Raw genomic sequence first — 27,370 nt, forward strand, 5'->3', positions numbered from 1 at the left:
AAGGTGCACAGGGGCAGGAGGGGCAGGCTTAGCTTGCTTCTCCTTAGGTGATCCACTTCAGGAGGGGCCCTGTGGCAGCAGGAGGGAGTCAGATCCGCTGCCGGAGGTTTGGCTCCGCAGAAGCGCAGAGTTGGGTGTTTGCGCGGAGCGAGCAAGTTCCCTGGCAGGAACTGGTGCTCTTTGGGATTTTGGCTGGGGGATGGGCGGGGAAGATGGCGCTGGCGAGCGCCTTTGTTCCCCACCAAACTGAGCTCTGTCGTCCGGGGGCTCAGCAGCTCTCCTTCCCTTTGTCCTCCAGCCTTCCCGCTTTCTGAGCAGAGCTGTTAACTTATGACCTCCCAGACGCTAAGTCGCGCTTGCTGTCGGAACACAGTCCGTCAGGCCCCTCCGCTTTTTGCAAGCCAGACTCGGGGGCTCTGCTTGGCTGGCGAGCCGCCCCTCCGCCCCGGCTCCCTCCCGCCAGTCCGTGGAGCGCGCACCGCCTCGCCGCCCTTCCTACCCTCTTCCGTGGGCCTCTCGTCTGCGCTTGGCTCCGGCGACTCCGTTCTGCTAATCCTCTGGTGGTTTTCTGGGTTATTTAGGCAGGTGTAGGTGGAATCTAAGTGATCAGCAGGACGCGCGGTGAGCCCAGCGTCCTCCTACGCCGCCATCTTCCTCTTCTCTCTGATTGATTAATTCAATTATAGGTGTTAATTTAGCTATAGGGGTCCAAGGCAAAAGAAGAAATATTAATTCTTCTTATTTCCCATTTATGTAACAAATCAATTCTACCACCCTACATCTTAATTGTCCACACTAGACCATTAGAAAGGATTTTTGGCTATTTTTTTTTAAATTTTAATTCATTTTTGTGGATAGTGTCTTCATAAGTGGAAGACAATAAATGCCTTCAATGCTTTCCAAGGATTTCGATATATTTTATGTGTATTTTTATCATTTGGATGCTTGAAAGTTAAGTATGTCATATTAAACAGTGGTTTTATAAGAAGAAATTTTATCAATAAGTAAATGTACTATAGTGCTAAAAATGGGCTTGGGAATCATGAAGATAAGGATTTAAATCATACTTCTGGTATTTAACAACTATAAGATATTGAAAACAGGGTGTTGTATGGAAGTACTGAATCCCTAAATTGCACAGCCAAAACTAGTATTACACTATATGTTAACTCACTAGAATTTAAATAAGAACTTTAAAAGAAGACAGTGATCATGGTACTTAACCTTTGAAATTTCAAACTAATTTCCTCATTGGTAAAATCCATAATAACATTTGGCTTATTTTGAAGATTAAATGATAAAAATTATATGAAGCGCCTCATACTAGGACATCACAGGCAACTTTCTCTTCTCTTTGTAAGCTAAAATAATATATCTTTCATGTGGCATATTAGTTGAATATTAGAGTTTATAAAATCTATAAATTGAGAGTTAGCAGGTCCATTCATTTTTGTACAGTATCAGTTGTCTTAGTTGATATCTTTAGAAGAGCTGGAGAGGATGATAGGACTGTTTCCTCTAATGAGAATTTAGAGTACAGATAGTATGTGTTTTACATTGAAAAATCTTAGTACTTTAACTATTAGGTCTTCAAGTAGCTAAGTCAATAAAACAAAATGAAACAAATTATAGAAAGTTAAAAAGTTTCCTTCTAGAAAGTTAGAGGGCTTGACTTCTGGCTTGGATAAAAAGTCACAGACTTTCCTTAGGTCTCTTACAACACTAAAATAGTGCCCAGATGAAGTCCAAGGGCATTGAACCACAGAGTGGTTAATTCTCATAAAACACCAGGAGTTGGGAGAAGATGATTAGAGGTTGGCTAGGATCCAGGCCAGTTCAGATCCTTTTCAAATAGGAATGTCATCTTCTAAACAATAATTCTGTGCTAGGCATCAACAGCCTGCATTCTCCTTTGATAACACATGATTAAGGCAAGAACTCAAGTCCCCTATCTTGGTGTAGCTCCTAAAAACACAAAACACTCTTCTTTGGAAGCTTTTGAGAGTAGAGATTATAAATGCTCTCTGTCTACCAGTACCAGTGGGTTCCTTCTAATAATCTGATAGGACACACCAGTACAGCTCAGCCTCAATGTGTAGTTTCTAGGCACTTGAGGCAATAATTGTACTACTTAAATTATTTTAACATTCTTTATTCTGAGTTAGTCTTCCTAAAATAACTGGACACTTGCTTTAGTGTTTTTCTCTTTTTTAATAATATGCCTTCTTTATCTTTATCTATTTTAAAAACTGGGGTAATTCAGAAGAATATGAGAAAGGTCTCTAAGGTAACCATTAACGTTTTTGGTATTCCTTTGCAATCTTTCTATGCTGTCTAGGCTATCTTGGTTTAGGTTTTAGTTTTGCAAAAAAGAAGAAAAATGCTGTAGTTTTGTTTCTGTTTCCAACTTAATCATTTTCACATAATTTAAACATCCTCTTTGTTGTAATACAAAGTTGTCACATTGTCATATTAATAAGTTCATAATGGGCCATCAAATTAGTATGCCATGATTATTTAACAATTCCCCTGCCATGAGCTAAGAATGAAAAACTGTTTCAAAAATAATATCCAGTAATGGCAAAGATTTAGTAAAAAAGGAATTATTTAATATACATTTAGCATGGAAAGTGATTTATTAAAAACTATCCAGAATCTTAAAAGTTTTCATTCACTTATTCCCAGGATACTATTTTAGTGAAGTAAGCTAAAATGAAGAAAAGATTTGTCACAATACTATTAAACAAGAGTATTTGTCGATTGCTTCCTAAAAGTTACACTAGCATTACAAGAGTAATGAAAGTAATTTCCCCTATACAGTCCATTATCCTCCTCCCCCAACCATTTGAAAGCATTAAAGCACAGTGGTGGTTTCTCTTATGTTTGTAAGTGAAAATTTTTTTACAGCAACTGTCTCTGAACTGTCAGGATACCAGATGTATACCATCATTATTTGCTACAAGTAATTTCCAAATAGAAATCAACTTTTAGGAGATGTTCCTAGAAAAGAAAGGAGAGGGTATTTGATGTGATTCACATGTCCCCTGAAGTAACAGATCCCAGACAACTGATACTCCTTCAAAGCCTCTATCAAAATTTTATTTTCAGATTAAGAGTAGGGTGATATATGCATCTACAGTCAATCATATTCCAGTCTTAATACCAAATAGAAGTATATCCTATCTTACCCAACCCTTCCTACCCTCTTTGTAATGTATGCCTGCAAAGCCTGGTCAGCTTGAAATGGATGAGAACCCTCTTTTCCATAGCTAATATATGTATAAACATCGTATTATGCTGATGAATATGTTTCACCATTGCATACTGGAGTTGTCATAGAAAGCAACATAACCTGTTGTCAAATGACTATCACATAGAGAAATGCCAAAACCTATATCAGAAACAGAGCCTTGTTTAATTTTTTAATGTTTATTTATTTTGAGAGAGAGAGAGAATGGGGGGAAGGGCAGAGAGAGAGGAGAGAGAGAATCCCAAACAGGCTCTCTGCTAACAGTGCAGGTGGACGCAGGGCTCGATCCCAGGAACTGTAAGATCATGACCAGAGCCAAAAGCAAGAGGAAGGCGCTTGACCAACCGAGACACTCAGGTGCCCCATACAGGTTTGTTTAAAGATATTAACTAGAAGAGCACCCAGGTGGCTCAGCTGGTTGAGCCTCCAACTCTTGATTTCGGCTCACTATCTCACAGGTCATGAGATCAAGCCCCTGATCATGCACTGCGCGCTCTCTCTCTCACCCAAAATAAATAAAAAAACATTAAAAAAAACCAACTACAAACTCATCCATTGGATGAGTCTTTTTCTTTTCCTCAGGGTGTTTTTAAGTTAGGTAAAACCCTTGAGAATGAAAAGGTGTTTTCAAAATTATGTTCTTTGATTTAATAACTATAAAAAGGTCAGCTACTAATATCTACTCTTTAAATTTTTTCAAATTAAAGTTATTTGCCCCATGCTCTATGACGCACAACTCAGATGCTTGAGCTGATCTCAAATTCCTTTTTTAGAAAGTATTGGCCCTAATCGTAAATTCCACAAATGGAAGAGAAAGGACTTTAATACGGACAGAAACAAAAAACAGTCTCTTCTGTATGTGGTTTGACTGCTTGTATATCTAAAATCTAAAGAACACAAAACTGAGTGCAATACACTCACACAGATGTCTCAACTCCAAGTGTCACAGAATGTTCAGTTTTGCATTGTCTACTATTTGATTACAGTCCTACATACAAGGGAAGCAGTAGTGGCATTCTGCAATAGCATTGGAGAGAAATGGTCTAAAAGGCCTTGCTATTCATGTGAGTTCTACAGACAGCAACAGCAGCAGCATCTGAGAACAAGTTAATAAATTCAGATCTTAGAATCAATTCAGACCCACTGAGTTAGAATCCTTTACAAATTTCCCCCATGTGATTTGTCTGTATACGAAAATTTGGAGGTACTTCACTAGACAGGTGGTTTTCTTCCACATTGAACATTAGCATCATCTGGAGAACATTATTTAAAAAGATGTCTGATCACCACTCCTTAAACAATTTACATAATTCAGAGAGGGCAAGAGCATGTTGTTTAAAAAGGGCAGGTGAGTGGTGCCATGGTGACTCAGTCTTTTAAGCATCTGACTTCGGCTCTGGTCATCATCTCCTGGTTCCTGGATTCAAGACCCACATCTGACTCTCTGCTGTCAGCACAGAGCCGCTTTGGATCCTCCAAATCCCTCTCTCTCTCTCTCTGCCCCTCCCCATGAGTGCTGTCTCTCAAAAAGAAACAAAATTTTAAAAAATTAAAAATAAACAAAAAGGGCGGGTGAAATAGTCAGTAAATGCAGACTGAATAGTGGCTCACCATTGTGTTTTTGTATACATTTTACCTCTATGAATTTTACTTTCCTCAGAGAATTATAATGATGATAAAATGAGTAATATGTGTAAATATATGTAAATTATAGAACCATAAACCATTGGGATTGTTAATGACTGCCATGAAATAAAATCAAATAGATAGTTATTTTTAACAGATTAAGCATAAGCTTTCCAAAATGATGATATGCAAAGTGGAGTCTGTGGGTCCAAAGAACAGGAAATAATAGATGTTTGTTATGATGCAAATAGTTCTTCCCTGCCTCAGAACTGTGTATCACAAATTCAGGAATGGAATACAAGAGCTTATATTTTTAAAGAACTGTCAATGTAATTATTACACATCTTCAATCCCTTCCCTTATAAGCCAGAAGAGAAATTCTAACAGCTAACCTCAGAGCTCTTCGCACCACTCCAGCTAGTGTGGACACACTTGGTGCCCCTCCTCCAGTGATATCTGCACATGGTAATATGCACTGACGCGTAATGCTCACATGCAGTTTTCTCTTCTGGATTACTCCAGGTATAGAAAAATAAAATGGACAGGACGAACTGGACAGAGATTGAGTTCATTCTGCAGGGACTTTCTGAGTACCCCAAAGTGGAAAAACTCCTTTTCGTCATGTGCTTGATGATGTACCTGGTGATCCTGCTGGGGAACAGCCCCTTGATCATACTAACTCTCCTGGACTCCCACCTCCATACACCCATGTACTTCTTCCTTGGTAATCTTTCCTTCCTAGATATTTGTTACACATCCTCCTTTATCCCCTCAATGTTGATTCACTTCCCATCAAAGAAAAAAACCATCTCCTTCCTTAGATGTGTTGTTCAGATGTCTGTCTCCTACACTATGGGGTCCACCGAGTGCGTGCTTCTAGCAGTGATGGCATATGACCGTTATGTGGCCATCTGTAACCCTCTGAGATACCCCATCATCATGAGCAAGGCACTTTGCATTCAGATGGCAGCCCTCTCCTGGGGACTGGGCTTTCTCAATTCACTGACAGAAACTATACTTGCAATACAGTTGCCCTTCTGTGGAAAAAATGTCATTAACCACTTTGTTTGTGAAATATTGGCCTTTGTCAAGCTGGCTTGCGCAGATATTTCCTTGAATGAGATTGCTATAATGTTGGGCAATGTAATATTTTTGTTTTCTCCATTATTGTTAATTTGTATCTCCTACATTTTCATCCTTTCTACTGTACTAAGAATCAATTCAGCAGAAGGAAGAAAAAAGGCCTTTTCTACCTGTTCAGCCCACTTAACAGTAGTGACTGTGTTTTATGGGACAATCCTCTTCATGTATATGAAGCCAAAGTCCAAAGACTCTGCTGTTGACAAACTGATTGCTCTGTTCTATGGAGTAGTCACTCCCATGCTCAATCCTATCATCTATAGCCTGAGGAATACAGAGGTGCTTGGAGCTATGAGAAAATTGATGAGGAGACACTGGTTCTGGAGAAAAGGATGAAAAACTTATACCTTTGAGTTCATGCACAAAATAAGCTCACAGATTTGAGGCAAAAGCTCTTCATATAAAGAGAACAATAAAGATTGTATGTCAAATTACAGAATTTAGGAGTTGGAAGAAATGTGAAGACAATAACTTCACCTTTTATGAAAATGACTGTTATAAAAATGTAGACACTACTGGTATAAGAAGTGAGTAAACTTTAAGAAATAAGAAAAAATGAAATTAAGCTTTTCCAAGAAAATCCAGTATGTCTTCTTCAACTGATGGTGTTATATCCAGATAAACCCATTGAAAGTTGAAAATATCATAAGTCAAAAATGCCTGTTGGGGTGCCTGGGTGTTTCCGTTAATTGAGTGTCTATCTGATACGGCTCAGATCATGATCTCATGGCTCATGAGTCTGAGCCTTGCATTGGGTTCCATGCTGATAGCTCAGACCCTGAAGCCTGCTTCAGATTCTTTGTCTCCCTCTCTCTCTGCCCCTTCCCCACTCATGTTCTCTCTCTCTCTCTCTCTCTCTCTGTCTCTCTCTCTGTGGCTTTCTCTCCTCTTCCTTCTCTCTCTCTCTCAAAAACATTAAAAAAATTAGAAAAAGAAATGCATTTAATTTACTAATCTACTGGACCTCAGAGCTTATCCTAGCTTAACTTGAACATGCTCAGAACACTTACATTACCCTATAATCGGTCAAAACTATCTCATACAAAGCCTGTTTACAATAAAATGTTGAATGTTTCATTTAATTTATTGAGTACTGTACTGTATGCAACTGAGAAACAGAACTCTTACGATCATGTTGCTCAGACTGGAAGCTGAGCCACTGCTTACCACAAAAGAATATCATACCACAACTTACTAGCCCAGGAAAAGATCATAATTCAAATTTTAAAGTATGGTTTCTACTAATGCATATCATTTTAACATCATTGCAAAATCAACATATCCTAAGTCAAACCATTTTAATGTATGACCATCTGTATGTATGTCTATTGAACAAGTAAAACACGTATTTTTCAGTTCCCTTTCAAGAGAACTACTTGAGGTTTTCTGTTTGTCTGTTTGTTTATTCCTGATTTTTGTTTTACCCAAGGACTTGACCTGGCCCCAACCTAACCTGGCCCCTACGTATTTCCCCTTCTTCTTTCCCTCCTCATATTTCTCCCATGTTTGAACAAGCTGTGCTACATTCACTGTTACTTCTTCAATTATATACCATGTTCTTTACACCTAAAGACAACAGCATATGCCACTTCATCTCCAGCATCACATTTCTCTTTCTATGGTAACAGCTTGCAATCTCATTAAACACAATTCAAGTGTTAGATCTTCTACAAATCCTTTGAAACTTACTGGGTTAGTTGTTCCCTCCTGTATGCTGTCCTGAATTTTATCTCTGTTACGGCTATTTTCCTTTTATACTATAATCATTTGTTCGTTTCTGAAATTTACCCAATGGTAGAACTCACTGTTCTCTGTATGAAGTCTAATGTAAAATAAATTCTAATAGCAGGCAGTAATTAATTACTGAATTAACATTTTTAAAGAATAGTAAAATGTAGTCCAAGTAGTTGATATAATACAGGGAGATAAGAGAACTTGAATTTATGTATTATTTCATTGAACTAAACAACATATCCAAAAGCTTTGGGTAAAATAGCAGCTAATATTAAATGTATGGACATACAAGGGCAGATAAAAGAATGATAAATATACTGAAGAGGTCATTTTGGCTGGGTAAGGCAGAAATAATATCAGCGTATAATTATTCTGTAATAAGCAATTGCTGGGAAAAATATATGAGTTGGATAAACCCTTCTAAGGAATACTGACAATTTCACTCTTTCAGAAGCAACAGTCATTTTAAATATTTCCTTTCAAAGAAATCCCCTTGAAATTGCTAGCAAATAATTGTACTTTTATTTTTTATGTGATTACCTAACATCTATTTGTACGTAATACAGGTGAGCTGCCTGGTACAGTCCCACAGCCTGAAATGGATGAGGAGAGTGGCTCTGCTCAAGGACCACTCAGCAAAGGCTTCAACAACCCAACAGAGTTTAGAAAGGAATCCCTGCATGTTCTGCCCAGCAGGATGTTTGGGGGTCTGATGGAATAAGTAAAAGGTCAACATGAAAGGGAGGCCCAGTTCAGGTAGTCAGAACCCAGTAGAATCAAGAGGACACCCACACAGGGAATGATTCAGCTCAGACTGTCAGAGAAAAAGTGAAAGACAGAAAAAGAGATAACTTAGGGTATTTTATGCTTATATCCCTATATATAATGATATATATGGTTATAGCCCTAGATATCCCTAGATACCACCAAAGTGATAGGCTAGACTTGTAACAACTCATAGATGTTTCTCAAACACTGAAATCACAGAAAAATTCAAAAAAAATTTTAATGTTTACTTATCTCATAAAAGAGAGAGAGAGAGAAGGAAGAGAAGAGAGGGAGCAAGTAGAGGAGGGGCAGAGAGAAAGAGGGAGACACAGAATCCAAAGCAGGCTCAAGGCTCTGAGCTGTCAGCACAAAGCCTGACACAGGGCTCGAACTCACAAACCAGAGATCATGACCTGAGCCAAAGTTGGGTGTTTCACTGTCTGAGTCACCCAGGTACACCAAAATCACAGTAAATTCAAACTAGAATCTATCCAGAAAAAAAAAAAAAAAAAAAAAAGGATCAAAAACTGACTCTATCAAAGGATAGAGTCCATTATCCTAGCTGATTGACAAGCGGTCTTTTGGAATTAGCCAATATGAACTTTTAAATAATTATTATAAATATATCAAATAAACTATTCCCATTTCATAGACAAGGAAATTAGATTCGATGTTTAAGAAATTGCCTAAATTCAGGATGCCTGGATGGCTCCATTGGCTAAACGTCCAACTTTTCATTTCAGCTCAGGTTCATGGGTCAATCCCCACACATCCTGGCCTGGGTGGGGTGGGGGGGGTGGAGACTGTCAGTACAAAGCCTGCTTGTGATTCTCTCTCTCTCCCTGGCTCTTTGTTCCTCACCTGATCACGCGGTGTTCACACACACTCTCAAAATAAATAAACATTAAACAAAAATGAAATTGGCTAAGATCACTAAGTTTATATACAAACCAAAAAAAAAGTAATTTTTTTTAATTTAAATTAAGTTAACAAATAGTATAGTATTGGTTTCATGGGTAGAATTTAGTGATTCATCACTTACATATAACATCCTGTGCTCATCCCAACAAGCGCCCTCCTTAATGCCCATCACCCATTGAGCCCATCCCCTTACCTACCTCCCTGCTAGCAACCCTCAGTTTGTTCTCTGTGTTTAAGAGTCTTTTATGGTTTGTGTCTCTCTCTGTTTTTATCTTATTTTACCTTCCTTCCCCTCTGTTCATCTGTTCTGTTTCTTAAATTCCACACGAGTGAAATCATATGATATCTGCCTTTCTTCCCCTGACTTATTTTGCTTTTAACACACACCAGTTCCATCCATGTTGTTGCAAATGGTAAGATTTCATTCTTTCTGATCGAGTAATATTTCACTTATGTATTGTGTATGTATGTGTATATATATATATATATATATATATATATATGTATACACATGTCACATCTTCTTTATCCATTCAATTCATCAGTTGGTGGACATTTGGGATCTTTTCATAATTTATTGTTGATAGTGCTGCTATGAACATTGGGGTGCATGTGCCCCTTTGAATCAGCATTTCTGTATACTTTGGATAATTTACTCTATACCCCAAGTGTACTATTCTTTAACCTTTACCACAGCTCTGACCAATACCAGGAAAATATAACCAACCATTTTATACACAGTTGTCCTAAATTATTCCCTAGAGAGTCCAACCATCAGTGCACAGTCAACCAACTTACGTCCCTATCTTTGTGAGGTCATCATTCTTAGGCTTCTCCTCTCATCCAATCAATGGCTGCATCAGAGTTCTTTACTTAGACCAATGGATCAATTATCCTGATGACTGTTTATTCATATCTGAGATCTAATCCAGCCCTACAACCCTGTAATTCCCATATTCATCCTATCTTCTTCATCCCATTGCTTTCTGGATTCAAGGCATCACAACAATTTCATTGACTTTGGTGAGAGCTTCATGGTAAAGAGCAAATGAGTTTTGCACACTGACCTCACATTTAGTCATCTGGTCCAGAAAGGACATACAAATGTCACAAATACGGAAGAGTGTACATTTTTTAATTCCTTATATATTGTGGTTTATATAATAAGATATATTCATGTATTTCCACATTGCACATGATTTTAGTGGGTTTGGAGTACTATATACTTTATAATATAAATATAAATATTTATAATATAAATATATTTATAATATAAATATAATATAAATATTTATAATATAAATATAATATAAATATTTATAATATAAATAATCATGTATAAAATAAATATAAATTATATCATGTATTTTGTTTCTAAATGCTTATGGCTTCATTTATACCCATGGATTTATGCATCAAGGTGTCAGCAGAAACACAATCAAAAAGGGAAGGTCCTTGTAGTTTCACTGAAACATTCTGCAGCTTCTTTGAATTTACAAAATAATGTCAACACTCGAAGACCAACAACAAACTGCTAAACTGTCTGTTATTTTTTCCAGACTGGCACTCCTCTACCCCATTTCTATTCAGTATGTATTTGTGCAGACCTTCTCCATTTGTATATAGACATTCAAATCACACGCATCTACCTGCATGCACAAATATCTCCACACACATATGTAAAACATAGTCACACTTTGTAGAATATACAATTACTCCCAAAAAATTTAGCAATGCTGAAAAAGAGGTTGTACTAGTTTCCTAACGCTACCACAACAAAATAGCAGAGACTTGACTGGCTGAACAACAGAAATTGACTTGCTCATAGTTCTGGAGGATAGAAGACCAAGATTAAAGTGTTGGCAGATTTGATTTCTTCTGAGGCCTCTCCCTGGCTTTCAGATAGCCGCTTTCTTGCTATGTCCTTGCTTCTGTGTGTGAGCAACACTCGTGTACTCATGTGTGTCTAAATTTCTTAAATATTTTCTCATAATGACACAACTCGAATTGTATGAGGGCCCACACTGATAGCCTCGCTTTAACTTAATCATCACTTTAAAGGCCTTATCTCCAAAAGTAGATACATTCTGAGGTACTGGGGATTAGAGCTTCAACATAAGTTTTGCAGGGACACAACTCAGCCTAAAACAGAGGTTAATAATAAACTATCTAAAAAGTCTACTACAGTTTTTACATTTGTATATTACATGCACATAATTTTGAATACTAACAATACACTAACTTAATGTTTAAAGCTATACTTACATTCTACCACCCAAAACAAAATATTGAAATTTGTCACCATGAGCCCTTTTTATGTAAGATTTCAGATATGCTTATGTAACATATGTCTATATTATCTTAGAGCTTCAGCAGTCAGTCAAGGAGGAAACTTAGGAAATCACACATCTTATTTAAAATGAGTGTCTTCCCCTCTTAGTCCAATGTTCTGGTGCGTATTGAACACGTCAATACATCCCTTAGACTAATGTTATGATTTGCTCTGGGGGATTAAAAAAGCACACAGAGGGTTCCTAATCAGCAATTTTTTCACAGCTACTTTTACCTCTTTGTTCCGTAAACTATAAATGATAGGATTCAACATGGGGGTTAATCCAGCATATACCAAAGCCATAAATTTGTCTGTTTCCTGTGAATCTACAGCGGAGGGCTTCAGGTACATGGAGAGAGCTGTCCCATAGAACAAAACCACCACAGTCAGGTGGGCTGCGCATGTTGAAAAGGCTTTGCTTCCACCATCCACTGAGCTGATTCTCAGGATGCTGGAGAGAATGAATGCGTAAGAGACACAAATGAGGAGCACCGGCATAGGAAGAAGAAGTACGCTGATCACCAGCATGATCAACTGCACCCTGGAAGTATCCACACAAACTAGTTTCAAGACAGCCAGAATTTCACAAGTGAAGTGATTGATGATGCTACTTCCACAGACAGACAGCTGCAGCACAGATACTGTTTCCACCAGGGCGGTGAGGCAGCCTGTCATCCAGGAGCCAGCGGCAATCTGCACACAAGCCCTCTTGTTCATGATGATGGGGTATCTCAGAGGGTTGCAGATGGCCACATACCGGTCATACGCCATCGTGGACAGGAGCACACACTCAGTGGAGCCCATGGCAAGAGAAAAGTACATCTGAGCGGCACATCCTGAGAATGAGATGGTGTTTTTCCCTGAAACAAAGTTTGTCAGCATTGGAGTGAGAGCAGAAGAGGTGTACCAGATGTCTAAAAAGGAGAGGTTGCTGAGGAAGAAGTACATGGGTTTGTGTAGGTGGGAATCCAGGATGGTGATGGACATCAGAATGATATTACCCAGCAGGGTGGTCAGGTACATCAGCAAGCACAGCACAAATATGATGACCTCAACTTTGGGGTAACGAGAAAACCCCAGGAAAATAAAATTGGAAATGACTGTCAAGTTTGCCTTGACCATTTTATGCCTCTTTGTTTATCTGTAGTAGTGAATAAAAATATACATTGTATATATATGAAAATCAAATTCTACCATCTTTCAAGGGGATTAGTTAGGGGTACTTTAAAAGGATCATTATTCTGGCAATACCATGCTAATTATTCACTCATTCATTCATTTGTTGAATATACTACAAGTCACTGAAGATCTCTTTGAATTACCTAAAAAGCTACTCTTGGGCAGCTCAGAATAAAATATCACACAGTCAAGTAAAGAAATAAATACAATTAACATCATATACATACACCCTCGGGTACCATGAGAACACAGAGGGTAAGAATCTTAGCTCTGTGTTAGGAACACCGGTCAGTGAGACATTGTGACACTTAGTTTAATCAAAAAAGGCATTAGACCTGGGGCGCATGGGTGGCTCAGTGGTTGAACATCAAACCTGGATTTGGCTCAGGTCATGATCCCATGGTCAAGCCCTGCACAGGTTCAGTTCAAGCCCCATGTCAGGCTCCACACTTGCAGTGCAGAGACTGCTTGGGATTCTCTCTCGTTCTCTCACTCTCTCATCTCTCATCTGCTCACATTCTCTCTCTCTCAAAATGAATAAACAAACTTTTAAAAAAATGCATTATACCTAATCGAGTTAAGGACCACAGGAGGCTTGCTGGGGAAAGAAAAGAAATTTTGTAAAACGTTACGTGGAGAAAGGATTTAGTTGCATTTCATAAACCTGCTAATTATGTGTTGTAACACATGGATATGCGGTACACTATAAACAGAAGATAAACCTGTGTCCAATCACTATCGCACTACCTGATTTCCATTTCCAAGAAGGCATTTTTGAATATGGAATCATCCTGAGCCCACGCTTTCTTAGAAACAAACTGATTTTCAAAGTTCAGGATTTTATAATGCAATTCTAATTACTTGTGATGTATCTCACAATTAGTCACATATGGGAACATGTTTAAAAACCACTGTCCTATAAGTAGAGTTCAAATGCAATCAATCACACACACTCAAGCCTCACATCCTCATCACTGCCTACTTCTCCAACCTCATCTTCCAACACTCCAGCTCCAGACTCTGGTCTGAAACAACAACCAGCTTGTCATTTCTCATACTTATCATGCCATTTTATATTTTTATGTCTATAACCAACAGTTCATCTACATGCTGTTACCTTTCTCACCAACTCCAGTCTTGTTTTTCATGAATATTTATCCAGTCATCAAAACTGTATGCCACTGTCTCAAGTACAGCTTCGTTCTTTATATATACCTACATTACTCAAGTATATTACACTGAACAATAGCCATATGTGCACATCCCATTGGCTCCCACCCCTGGTACAACTGAGCTTCTCCAGATCTTGTTCCCCATAATACAGGCAAAGAATAACTTACATTCAAGATTTTTAATAACACACCACTCCCTTGAACATGGACAATGTTTGGTACATATTCAAATAAGAACATTTTCACTATTGGTCCCTGTGCCAACTTAAAAGCCTAAGATTCCTCAACTGCTCATTTAGATCTGCACCCTTATCTGTAACATTAAAGAAACCAGTTCATTTAAGAAACAAAGACGATGAACTCTTAGCTTTAAATATTTGACATAGAGTGAGGTGGGGAAGGCAATGACCATTTGTACTCTTAGGAGAGGTTGAGGTGTTCCCCAATCATCTTCTGTAGGGTTTTAGACCACTGTCCTCTGAATGTAAGAATTGGACTCTAAATCCAACCATGCTACTTACTGGTGTGCATAATCAGGCAAATCACTTGGCCTCTTTGAAATCAGTTTGTTTGGGGTTTTTTTGTAATCTATACAGGAAGATGACAATTCCTAGATTAATTTAAAATTCTTTTTCCACCACCCAATTCCATGGCCTCTCTAATATTTCAGAACATCACAAAACGTTTATGATTTCATCATCTCCCTGCTTTTCTTTCAGAGCTATACCTGCCTATGCTAACCCAGTGCTGGTTCACACTGGCTCAGGTAAAAAACTTAGTACTTCTTCATAATCTATTAAAATGTCAACCTCCAATCCATAGGTGAATAGGAAACACCTGACTGATTATTTCCAGAAAGGTGATTGTTAAAGGTTTCTGCTTTTTAAAGTTCATTTGGGTCAGCACACACCATGCTTCTACTGAGGGCTTCTCTAGTGGTCTTTCCCCACTCAGCACCCAGTTTTCCTACTCTAGCTCTTGCTCTTCTTGCTTTCTCTTCTTTCTTCACTACTGTCTGGTCTTTTCTTATAAATAAAATAATGATGTCTTTTTCTCATGCAGATTGGGTCCCTATTCTTTCCCTTATCCTTCCTTTACAATGCTTGTAAGAGTCTCACCTATCCTAAGTTATTTTATTGAGATACTTTCCCTAAAATGACTTCAGATGCCAGGGCTAAGATAGCCAAGTGTTTTCCAACAATCTCTTCCCTTTTCCTTCCCAAATGTCAGAGCCAGAACAAATCAGAGTTCTACCCCAACATTCTAATTTTAAAGCTGATGGATGCTTGAAGGAGTTTAATGACTTGTCTGAGATAAATGAGAAACTCAAAAGCAAATCGAAAACTTCCGTCCCACATTTTGGGCTCATTTCAACTCAATATTTTCCTTATCAACAAGTACTTCTTTTAAAAGTAAATATCTGGTCTCCTGTTCTGGTCTCCTGGCCTAGCTGAGACCCATGAATCGGTTTTATAAATCGGAGGATACAGAAAGAGATGGATAAGGTCTGCTCTCATTTACCTCAGCACATGTGATCAGTATCTTCCTCTTTGACTAATGTATGCTTCACTATTTAAAGTTGATCTCCAGCATGGTCTTGCTTGTGAATCTTTGTGCAGTGCTCAGAAAAGTAAAAGAATCTGAATTTTGTAATTATGGTAATTCTCCATGAAAACTGTATTAGAGTGGGTTATGCAGAGGTATTTTTATTCAGAAATTGCAATGAAAAAGGATATGGATGCTCTTGGTTTGCAAAAAATCAAGCCAGATCTTTCCTCATTCACAAATTCTCAACATACAGAGCTTTTGGTAAAAATATAAAAATAACTGCCTAAGGAAAATAATGACAAAGATTTTTTTCTGCCAAAATCACCACCTATGCTCTGCTCTCTAAAACTTCCAAAGGGTTATCCCTGGATCTAAGACTACTAAAGTCTCCTGTTGCTATCAGGGACCTTCCAACTCCCTTAACAATTTAATGCTGTGATTCTGGAACATAAAAAAGTTAAGAAACTTTCTAGTTCTCCAGGGTTTGATTCTCCAAGTTCCATGTTCTAATTGGAAATCAAAAAAATGAGGTGAAAAAAATTTTAATTAATTCAAGTATCTGGGCCAATAAGAGACTTGATTGCTGAGCAGCCTTTGTGCACGTAGAATTGTAGGAGACTATTTGTCTATTGGAAAGTATCCTGATAAATCCAAGTATGTGGCAAGGTCAAGATTTATTTTTTACTATGTGCATACTATTTAACTTAACATGACTACTGCAAAGCTCCCTTCCCTACTGCATTGCATTGTTACTTTTGACATAAACTAATTGAAATCTTGTTCTGTTCCACTAGTCTATTCTTCTTATCCTTGAACCAATACTACATTGTCTTTTTAGCTATAGCTCTATAAATCTTGATCTGGGTCCTCTAAATTAATTCTTCTTTATGGGTGGTTGGTTGGTGTTGGTATTTGTATATATATTTGGCTTATCAATTTTCACAATACACCTGCTGGAATTTTGATTGAGATAGCCTTGAACCTTCTAAGTTTCAATTTAGAGACAACTGACATCTTTATACTATTGTATCTTCTAATTCATTAACTAGGTCTTTTTAAATTTCTCTCAGTGTTGGGGCACCTGGGTGGCTCAGTTAGTTGAGCGTCCAACTTTGGCTTAGGTCATTATCTCGGTCTGTGAGTTCGAGCCCCGCGTCCGGCTCTGTACTGACAGCTCAGAGCCTGGAGCCTGCCTGGGATTCTGTGTCTCCCTTTCTCTCTGCCCCTCCTCCGCTCATGCTCTGTCTCTCTCTCTCTCTCTGTCAAAAGTAAATAAACATTAATTTTTTTTTAATTCCTCTCAATGTTTTAGTGATTTTTCTTGCACAAATGTCTTGTACATATTATACATTTATTCATATATTTATTGTTTTTTGATGCTATTATAAATTGTGCTTTAATTCTATTTTCTACTTCCTTGTTATTGTTATGTAATGATTTTTCTATGCTAAAGTTATATTTAGCAATCTTGGTAAATTCACTTTTTTTGTAATAATTTCTTAAATTTTTAATAAAAATATAGTTGACATTAAATTCACTTATTAATTCCAATATTTTTAAACCATTTTAGTGTTCTACATACATATAGTACCATTCATAAATAGTGACAGATTTGTGTTCATTATTTATATCATTTATCATTACTTTTAGTACTGATTATTAATTCTGGTACTATTATAGTAGTATATTCGGGAGCTGAAACAAATAAGGTAAAATGAAACAATTCTGATTGAAAATGTACTGGTGCTTTAAAATGGCTATGAACTATTTAAAACTAGATTTTAGATATCTTAAAAATTAAGATTCCTCTTGTATCACAAACAAGCAGATTGTAGAAGAAAAAACATTTCTATTTCCAAAATACTATAGCAAATATAAAGTCCATTTTCTTAGTACAGGTACAAATGAGCTTGCAGGAATCCTGTAAAATGTATTTCTAATGATTTTAGTAAACAGAACTGAAGAGAATAAAAATAAATTAAAAAGGGGCACCTGGGTGGCTCACTTGGTTAAGTGTCCAACTTCAGCTCAGGTCATGATCTCACAGGTTCATGAGTTGAGCCCTGCGTCAGGCTCTATGCTGACAGCTCAGAGCTTGAGGCCTACTTTGGTTTCTGTGTGTCCCTCTCTCTGCCCCTCCTTCGCTTATGCTTTGTCTCTGTCTCTCAAAAAGTGAATAAACGTTAAAAAATATTTAAAAATAAATAAATAAATTAATTAATTAATTAATAAAAATAAAAAACATCTGTCACTCTCTGATGTCTAATAAATGTAAATCAAATTAAGAAACTTCAGAGTAGATTGTAGAAAACATCATTATAATAGAGTATCTGGATAGATCTTATCTGGCCACTAGATCTGCAATATGGGCAAATTCTCAGACAGAATTACTTATGACTAGGTGATGGAGGCCCAAGACCTCAGTAGAAAGCTTCACATATTTTAGTTCATACCAAGGTCAATTGTCCTGATGATTTTATATCCCAAGTTACTTTCTGCCTGAGGTCCAATTAATGGGCCTTCACATGTCATATTGCTTATTTAAAAACTTAAAAGTGGAAAAAAAGGCACTTGAGGATAAAACTATTTCCAGAAAAGATGAGGAACTGCTCTGAACTATACTGAATCAGTGTTGTTTATGATAGGATGGCATGCCTTCTAACTAGATCTAAACATTTAAAACTAAGCATACCTATACTTCTCAATAAGTATGGGTATTAATTTATTAAACATTCTACCAAAATTTCAATGGCAATTTTCAATTGCAATTGGCAACTGCAATAGCAGCTAAATGCTTGACATATTTTATATTTCAGACCAATATTTTCTATGAGTATCAGGCAAGATATAGATACAAATCTGTCTAGAGTAATCCTTTTTTTGACACATAGGGAAATTTGGCCAAAAAAAATTATTTACTTGTAGCCTTAGCTGATCTTTCCTCAGGATTCATTTCATGTGGAGGACATAGTTTCCACAGAGTTTCCCCAGAGTCGCAAGGTAACCTAAAAAAGGCAGTTAATAGCCCATTCATAGGCCTTTAGAAACTTCTGAAGTCAAGATATTTCATGGATGTGATAACACAAGATTATATTAAATAAGTACATTTTTCCCTGGCTTATTAAATCCCAGAAATTAAATTTCCCCAATCTAGTGGAGAGTAGAAAGTATGACTTTAATGTCAGTCTTTTCAGTCATGGTAAACACATCCTGACATTTTCAAGCTACCTCAGAATTCATGGAATCACAAATGATATCTCGTTTTTGAAGATTTCTAATTATTTATCCTTTAAAATAATAGGAAAGTCTATCATGGCCTTAAAAGGTCATTAGCAAGGAGAATATCAAGGATGTTTTATAAAAGAATGTCTCTAAGCAATGAAAGGTACAAATAAAACAAATGAAAAAAATATGTGCAAATTTATCTTAAGAGAACTGTTGAATCTGTAAGCAATGATAGTGAATAGGAAAGAATTTGAAATTGTTCCTATTTGCCTGTAGATATTACTTCATTATATTTTAATATTTAATGTTAAAGGCAAATACAAGACTAAAGTTTACAAGGTTTGGAAGAATTCCCTTTACATCTTCCTCACCTCATATGAGGCAAAGCCAATAAAAGTGATCTTCTGATGAAAAAGCTTATATTCCAATGGGAAAACCAGAGTTGCTTTGTTTTGGACCCTCATTCCTTTGTTATTCAATGATCACATATCATTTTACATAAATTGCTTGCTAGTCCCTCCATAATAAAAAAGAAAAGGACAATTTTTTATAAACAGATTATACAGTTTTATTATCCTAACAAGGAACTATCAGAAATAAGAAAAACTCTAGTGAATTTTTGCCTGATAGGAAGTCCAAAGATCCATATAAAGTTATCATTATGGGTGTATATTAAGCATTTTTTCAGTGACAACTGAAATCTAATGGAGTGTCTCCAAACTCGATGGAAGAACCACCCATTTAATTTGATGACTACTTGAAAGCATTTCACTTGCACTGATAGGATGTGTCCATGCTGTCCACCTCAGGACACTGCCATCACAATGCTATGATCTGCTATTCCCATCACTTCCCTGAAATCTGATGCTCTTCCTGCTTCTAATAGGTGCTGCTATTTAAGGTGCCTATACAGTAGGTCATCCAAGCTAGGACACTTGACATTGAAAGAGTAAACTGTTACTAATTACACCAGGGGAACTGATGTTAAGTAGACTAGTTCTGAGCAAAGGACACATATGGTCACCACTCCAAGGTTGGTTCTATTAGGGCCAACATGTTCCAAAGACATAAGATGTTTCACTAAAAAAAACCCAACCAACCAACCAACCAAACAAACAAAAACAGGCATTGTTTTCTTTGTTCCCTGGCTGACAGCAAGTACTTAAGCTTTGGTCTGAACCTGAAGTCTCCCAAGGTCCAGATATAAGTTCATGGAGTCAGGCTGGGGAAATAACCTCTGGGAAGATACCATGCTACTCTGGGACTCAGGGTGGTAACAAATTTAAGATATAATGCTTTTTTAAATTTTTTTTATGTTTATTTATTTTTGAGAGAGACAGAGACAGAATGCGAGTGGGTTAGGGTCAGAGAGAGAGGGAGACACAGAATCCAAAACAGGCTTCAGGCTCCAAGCTGTCAGCACAGAGCCCCATACTGGGCTCAAATGACCTGAGCCGAAGTTGGACACTCAACCGACTGAGCCACACAGACGGCACCCCTTAAAATATAATTCTTAAATAAGAAACAGTGAACCCTATTAACAAAACAGGTGACCAGAGCCTAGGGGAGAGATGGTGATAAGGAATCTTTATGAAAGCTCATGGTGGAGGTTAGGAAGTGTGAGATCTGAAGTCTAATTAGGGTTATTCTTTTTTCCTTTTCTGCATTGTCATTCCTTTGTATCTTCCTCAAATCTTCAGTTAGTAAATAGAAGCCCAGAGCTAGCTATAGTTCAGAGAATGAAGGGAATGTAAATCCATGCATGGGATGAAACAAACTGGATCAAAACGACATCAGCATTGATAACATTGAAGAACAGGTAGAAACGACTGGTCCTGAAGCCTAAATAGTGGTATGAAACAAGAGATCAGCCACAACCAGTAGTCTCTAAACACTCTCATTTAGGCACCCTTCAGTTATTCTGTCCCCCTCTGAATAGCACATCACTCTCTCCTAAGAAAGCCAACTAAAGTTTACAAATTGCTAGTCTATCTACTCCCTAAGCATTTTCCAAAGGGCCAATCTGCAATATGGTGGTTCTACTTTCTGGGCAGCTGCACAATGACCAAGTCTAAATCCAACAAAGTCAGGAAACCATGAATCAGTGAAATGACTCCGATCCCATGTTTTAAAATCTTACTTTGTATAAACTGGGTTCTAGCCAGCTTCTCACTGATCATCATGATGAAAGAAAGTAATGCAAAGGAGTGACACACAGGATATATATACATATGACATATATATATATGACTGTTCTGGAAAGAAATTCCCAAGAACTCCATCTTGGGAATAAATATATTTGATGTAAATCAGGATGTGAACCTGTTATACAAAACCTCTATTGCGGTTTGTCAATCAAATCTTTCATGACCTCCTTGAGTATGCTGACAGCGTGTGGTCTTAGACAAATGTTGGATCAGTATTTCCTAACAGCTTTGCATATTGGAGAAATTTAAAACATTTTATTCCCGATGTAGTTTCAGAAAATACACCATTCCAAGAAATCACTTAGGTCTTAGATCTTTCTGTTGTTGTTGTCATTAGTTACTTAGTTACTTAGTTAGTTAGTTAGATAAAGGATCTTGGAAGGATCTAGAACTTGTGGTTCTCTCAAATTTCTTGAGGGATATTCACAGAAAATAATTACTTCCTACTATCATTACTAAGAAAGCTAAAAGATTCAAGGAGACAGAGAGAAGTAGAATGACAATGGAATAAAGGAGGCCTTTCTTTTGTGATGTAGTATCCTATAAAATGCTCACTGCTGCCTCTTTCTGAACTGTAAGGGGAAAATGAATCTCTATTTTACAATTAAAAGTAAACACAAGATTAAAAAAATTAAAAGATTAAAATAGAAAAACAATAACATTTTAAAATCTAAATAAAAAGTAACAAGTAATGTAGGATTTTAAGCAGTGTTTAAAAAGCTAAAGCAATCAAACAAAAGAATAAAACCAAGTAACTTAATGTCTTAAATTTTTTTTTTAATTCTAAAGAATTTTTCTAAAATTTTTAATTCTAAAGAAAACATAAGCTAAATTACTTAAATTTAAATAAAAAATTCTGGGAATAATATATCAGGTAAGAAAAAAGAGATGTAATATTAAACATTAAAATCTAATATTAATATTTAAAGTGTGAAATTTAGATAAGAAGAAATAAAATGATAAAATTAAATGTTTTTAAAGCTTAACATTCCCATAACAGAGGAATGAAATATAAATCCCGGATAAGGATCAAATGTAAAAACCATCTAAAGGTATATCCACCATCCCATAATAACAGATTCCTCCTGGATCAGCAACATATCATGGATAGAGAGTCAGTGATACAAAGGAAAAGATACAATTCTACCTTTATCCGTGGTTATTTACTTTTAATTTCAAACAGCTTCAAAAGTCAGTTATTTAACTCCAAGTCTAAAGCAGTTAGATCCCATATATCATAAGGTGTTTGGAAAAAAAGACTGTCAAAGCAGATATGTTGAAATTAAAAATATTAATAATTTAATGCCTCATAGGTGGAGATGAACAAAAAGTTAAAAAAACAATTATTATACTAGAACCAAAAGGTTTAATATTATACAGCTACCCAGACAGAAGATAATCAGCATTACATATTTAAATAGATTCCAAGTAAATCAGATTCTTTTAGTAATTACAGTATTGTAAATTCATAATTTTAGCTGAGTTTAAAAATCTGATGCCAGTTTTAATTGTGCCTTGTAGGGATACAGGCGTACTGATGCATAGGGGCACTTGTACCCCAATGTTTATAGCAGCACTCTCAACAGTAGCCAAATTATGGAAAGAGCCTAAATGTCCATCAACTGATGAATGGATAAAGAAATTGTGGTTTATATACACAATGGAGTACTAGGTAACAATGAGAAAGAATGAAATATGGTCCCTTGTAGCAACATGGATGGAACTGGAGAGTGTGATGCTAAGTGAAATAAGCCATACAGAGAAAGACAGATACCATATATTTTCACTCTTATGTGGATCCTGAGAAACTTAACAGAAACCCATGGGGGAGGGGAAGGAAAAAAAAAAAGAGGTTAGAGTGGGAGAGAGCCAAAGCATAAGAGACTCTTAAAAACTGAGAACAAACTGAGGGTGATGGGGGGTGGGAGGGAGGGGAGGGTAGGTGATGGGTATTGAAGAGGGCATCTTTTGGAATGAGCACTGGGTGTTGTATAAACCAATTTGACAATAAATTTCATAAAAAAATTAAAAAAATTAAAATAAAAAATTAAAATAAAATAAAATAAAATAAAATAAAATAAAATAAAATAAAATAAAATAAATTTTGCCTTGTAAAGAAAGTAAGAAAATATGAAATTGGTTTTGAAAATAATCTTGTCAAAAAACATTTTTTTTTTCAACGTTTATTTATTTTTGGGACAGAGAGAGACAGAGCATGAACGGGGGAGGGGCAGAGAGAGAGGGAGACACAGAATCGGAAACAGGCTCCAGGCTCTGAGCCATCAGCCCAGAGCCCGACGCGGGGCTCGAACTCCCGGACCGCGAGATCGTGACCTGGCTGAAGTCGGACGCTTAACCAACTGCGCCACCCAGGCGCCCCACATTTTATTTTTTTAATATGAAATTTATTGTTGGAGTACTGATGCATAGGGGCACTTGTACCCCAATGTTTATAGCAGCACTTTCAACAATAGCTAAATTATGGAAAGAGCCTAAATGTCCACCAACAAATGAATGGATAAAGAAATTGTGGTTTAGGGGCGCCTGGGTGGCTCAGTCAGTTAAGCGTCCGACTTCGGCTCAGGTCATGATCTCGCGGTCTGTGGGTTCAAGCCCCGCATCGGGCTCTGTGCTGACAGCTCAGAGCCTGGAGCCTGTTTCAGATTCTATGTCTCCCTCTTCCTCTGACCCTCCCCTGTTCATGCTCTGTCTCTCCCTGTCTCAAAAATAAATAAATGTTTAAAAAAAAAATTGTGGTTTATATACACAATGGAATACTACGTGGCAATGAGAAAGAATGAAATATGGCCTTTTGTAGCAGCATGGATGGAACTGGAGAGTGTTACGCTAAGTGAAATAAGTCATACAGAGAAAGATAGATACCATATGTTTTCAAAAAACATTTTAAAGGTTTTAATACAAGTGTAACATTCTCCTGTCTGGAAATCTCTCTCACTATTACACTACCCCTCTACTTGCCCTCTTAATCAAGCTCTTCAACAATAAAAACAATCGCTGACTCCTAAAACATAGGCATTTATTTACTTATTTTCATTATGCACTGCACCAAAAAATATTAGAGCTTGAGAGATTTGAGAGATGAATTTGACACAGCAGTAAGAACCTATCTATTTGGCCCTTTAGTTGGTCTAATTGATTTCCACAATGTGATTACAAAAATTATGTGTCCCTTTCCCATTTACTTGTTAAACATACTTCTTCTCAGTAAGTGTTTTACTGCCTCCTTAACATCTTTGTTCCTAAGACTGTATATTAAAGGATTCATCATAGGAGTTACAATCCCATAGAACAAGGATATAAGTTTGTCAGTAGCATCCAAGTCCTCTGAATTAAGTGTGTCTTTAGACTTGGGCTTCATGTACATGAAGAGAATGGTTCCATAGAATATTATCACCACAGTCAGATGGGCTGAGCATGTGGAGAAAACTTTGCTTCTCCCCTCAGAAGAGCGAATTTTGAGGATGCTGACAATGATTAATGTGTAAGAGATAATGATTAATAACAGTGGTGTCAATATAAACAGTGTTGTGGCCACGAGCATGATGAACTCATTGCCTGAGATGTCAGCACAGGCCAGTTTCATGATAGCCAGAATTTCACAGGAGAGATGATTGATGACATTATTCCCACAGAAAGGCAACTGTACTACAAATGCGGTTTGTACTGCAGAGTTGATAACTCCTATGATCCAGGACCCAACTGCCATGGGCACATAGGAATCCTTGCTCATGATGACAGGATATCTTAGAGGGTTGCAGATAGCCACATACCGGTCAAAGGCCATCATGCCCAGGAGCACACACTCTGTTGTCCCCATGGCCAAGCCGAGGAACATCTGTATTGCACAGCCAGAGAAGGATATGGTCTTTCTTTCTGAGAGGAAGCTCACCAGAATGGAGGGAATGGAGGTAGTGGTGTAGCAGATGTCCAAGAAGGAGAGGTTCCCCAGGAAGAAGTACATAGGGGTGTGAAGGTGGGGGTCCCAGATGCTGATTAAAATAAGGGTGCCATTGCCCAGAAGGATGACAACATACATTATTAAGATTAGTGCAAAAAAGAGTAGCTCAAGCCTTGGGTAATCAGAAAGCCCCTTTAGAAAGAATTCCACCAGAATTGTTTGATTTTCCCATTCCATTCTACTGTTTCTCTTTTACCTGTAAGACATTAAAATTTGTTAAAACAAAATGTGTATCTTATTATGATTACTTTCAAATGTGTACCAGTTTACAAGTACCCCTCTTCTCAGAGGGGAAAAATTTTTTTTAAGGAAAAAAACTAAAGAAAAAAAGAAGTAAACCATGTGAACCAAAGCATGGCAAGTTATGAAGAAAGAGGGGGAAGGGAAGAGGAAACTAACATGTTTTATGTTACAGGAAATATGTCATGTAATTTACTTAATTTCATCACAGTGCTAAGTGACAGAGATATTATTATCCACAATTTAAACAAAGTGTAAATATTAAGTGAACTTGACCAAAGGTAAATATATATCAGAGCTAAGTAAGATTCAAACCCAAGTCTTCTTTCCTGAAGCCTGGGATTTTTGTTTTATTTATCATCACATATGTAAACTTGAGGTTATAATAAAAACTTAGCATTGTATTTCATGTGTAACTGAACAATAAACCATTTTTATTGGCTACACACCACCACACAATAAATCAATGATCTTGTCACTCCTTGAAATTATAATGTTATGTTTACTATCTGTTTTAACCATAGCATGTAAACTTTATAAAGATAGATACTTTTCTTATTTACTTCCACAGTTCAGTATCTATAGTGAAGTGGACACAGAGTTGGATGTTCAAAAATATTTGTTTAGTTAAGGAATAAAATGAAAGACAAAATATTTCCCACTCTGTGTCAATCCTCTACTAATGCTTGCTTTATGCATTACCTAATTCAGTCTGAATAACAACCCTATCAGTCAGTTACTGTTACAATATCATCATCTTTATTTATAAACAGAGGAGGAAAATAAAGCACAGAAAAATTAAGTAATTTGCTTAAGATCAAAGTCATGTAGCTAAAAAAATGGTAGAACGAAGAGTTAATCCCAAGCCATATGGTTGCAGAGTATAAATTCTTAATTATTCAATTTCTAGAGAACTTGGCTTATAGACTAGAATACTAATTGACAATACTAATGTTTCAAGAGAACTATCAGACCAAAATAGGTATTATTCAGAAAGAAGCAATATTTCAAAATGGAGATTTGAGAGTTCATTTGATACTTTATATTTCACTACAAATGTGTTGTCATACAACATTTAACCCTTCCAATCTGTGATTTCCCTTGTGAGAAATTCTTTCTCCTTTCTCCTTTTTCCTTACTATTCTTACATAATATTTTTTCTTATTCATCTCACAAGGCATTTTCCTATAATACAGGTATTCTCAAAAAAGCTGGGGGGTGGGGGCTTTTGGATAGATTTATCCTTCTCACTTTTTTTCCCCTGTTTTATTAACTTAAGTTTTGTTTGTAAGTATTTTAAACTTACTTGGAATTTTCTATTTCCAGGAAATAAGAACTAAATTCATTGAAGTTTCCTCTTTCTTCTCTATTGCTACCTCTAATTAATGTCCTTAAAATACTTTGTTTTCCTTAAAAGGTAAATTTTCCTGATGTTCTCTTCATTGGCTTCTAGGTAATTTTTCCCTTTCCTTCTTTAAACCAAGAGTTACCCAAATGTGTGTTTCTTGCACAACTAGTCATTAGATATTTGTGTTTGACTTTGTTATTTATTTCCAACTTTATTTTATTATGAAAAGAGAACATGACCTATAGAGACTTTGGCAGCCAATTACTTGATCCATGTTTAAATGTATGAATTCTCTTGGAGAAAGACATATGGTTTTATATGGATACACAATACATGCATACATCTATACATATAATCAAGTTTATTTAATATATTATTCAAATATTTCAAATAATTATTTTCTGACATCTATATTTAATAAATGCTATTCAAAAATTTTAAGTACATGTATTTTAAGTATATATATCCTATATATGTAGGATTTTTATATGTTTAGCTTCTGTATTGGTTATGGCCGATAATCTTTATAAATTGTGAATGTTATTAATTGACCTTTCTCATGTTTTGTGCTTTAAGTTCCACTTTTAGCATATTGCTATTACACTCCTGCTTTCTTTTAGTTTGCTTTTGCCTGCTCTTTGTGCATTCCTTTATTTTCAATTCTTCCATTTCGTTTTGTTAAGTACACTACTTATAAGTAA

The 27,370-nt window shown here is 36.6% G+C and overlaps 3 protein-coding genes and 1 long non-coding RNA gene across 4 annotated transcripts in view; 1 reads left to right on the forward strand and 3 right to left on the reverse strand.

Moving 5' to 3' along the window:
- The window catches only part of LOC147574954 (uncharacterized), a 641,937-nt gene that overhangs the window by 406,705 nt on the left and 207,862 nt on the right, over positions 1 to 27,370 (reverse strand). The gene's annotated exons all lie outside the window — the stretch shown is intronic.
- LOC147574957 (olfactory receptor 13C7-like) lies at positions 5,414 to 6,369 on the forward strand. Its single transcript, XM_086683621.1, is given in 2 exon segments — positions 5,414 to 6,328; positions 6,331 to 6,369. Coding segments are annotated over 2 exon segments (954 nt in total).
- Positions 11,895 to 12,920, reverse strand: LOC147574958 (olfactory receptor 13F1-like). Its single transcript, XM_086684703.1, has one exon. It carries the CDS (start codon positions 12,891 to 12,893, stop codon positions 11,931 to 11,933), a length of 963 nt encoding a protein of 320 aa, XP_086540829.1. The 5' UTR covers positions 12,894 to 12,920; the 3' UTR covers positions 11,895 to 11,930.
- On the reverse strand, positions 24,078 to 25,582 carry LOC147574959 (olfactory receptor 13C2-like). Its single transcript, XM_086684704.1, has one exon. The coding sequence runs from the start codon at positions 25,256 to 25,258 to the stop codon at positions 24,302 to 24,304; it is 957 nt and encodes a 318-aa protein (XP_086540830.1). The 5' UTR covers positions 25,259 to 25,582; the 3' UTR covers positions 24,078 to 24,301.

This window comes from Puma concolor, chromosome D4 (genome assembly GCF_028749965.1).
Source record: "Puma concolor isolate L17-30 chromosome D4, mPumCon1.1.hap2, whole genome shotgun sequence".
In the NCBI taxonomy this organism is placed as follows: Eukaryota; Metazoa; Chordata; class Mammalia; order Carnivora; family Felidae; genus Puma; species Puma concolor.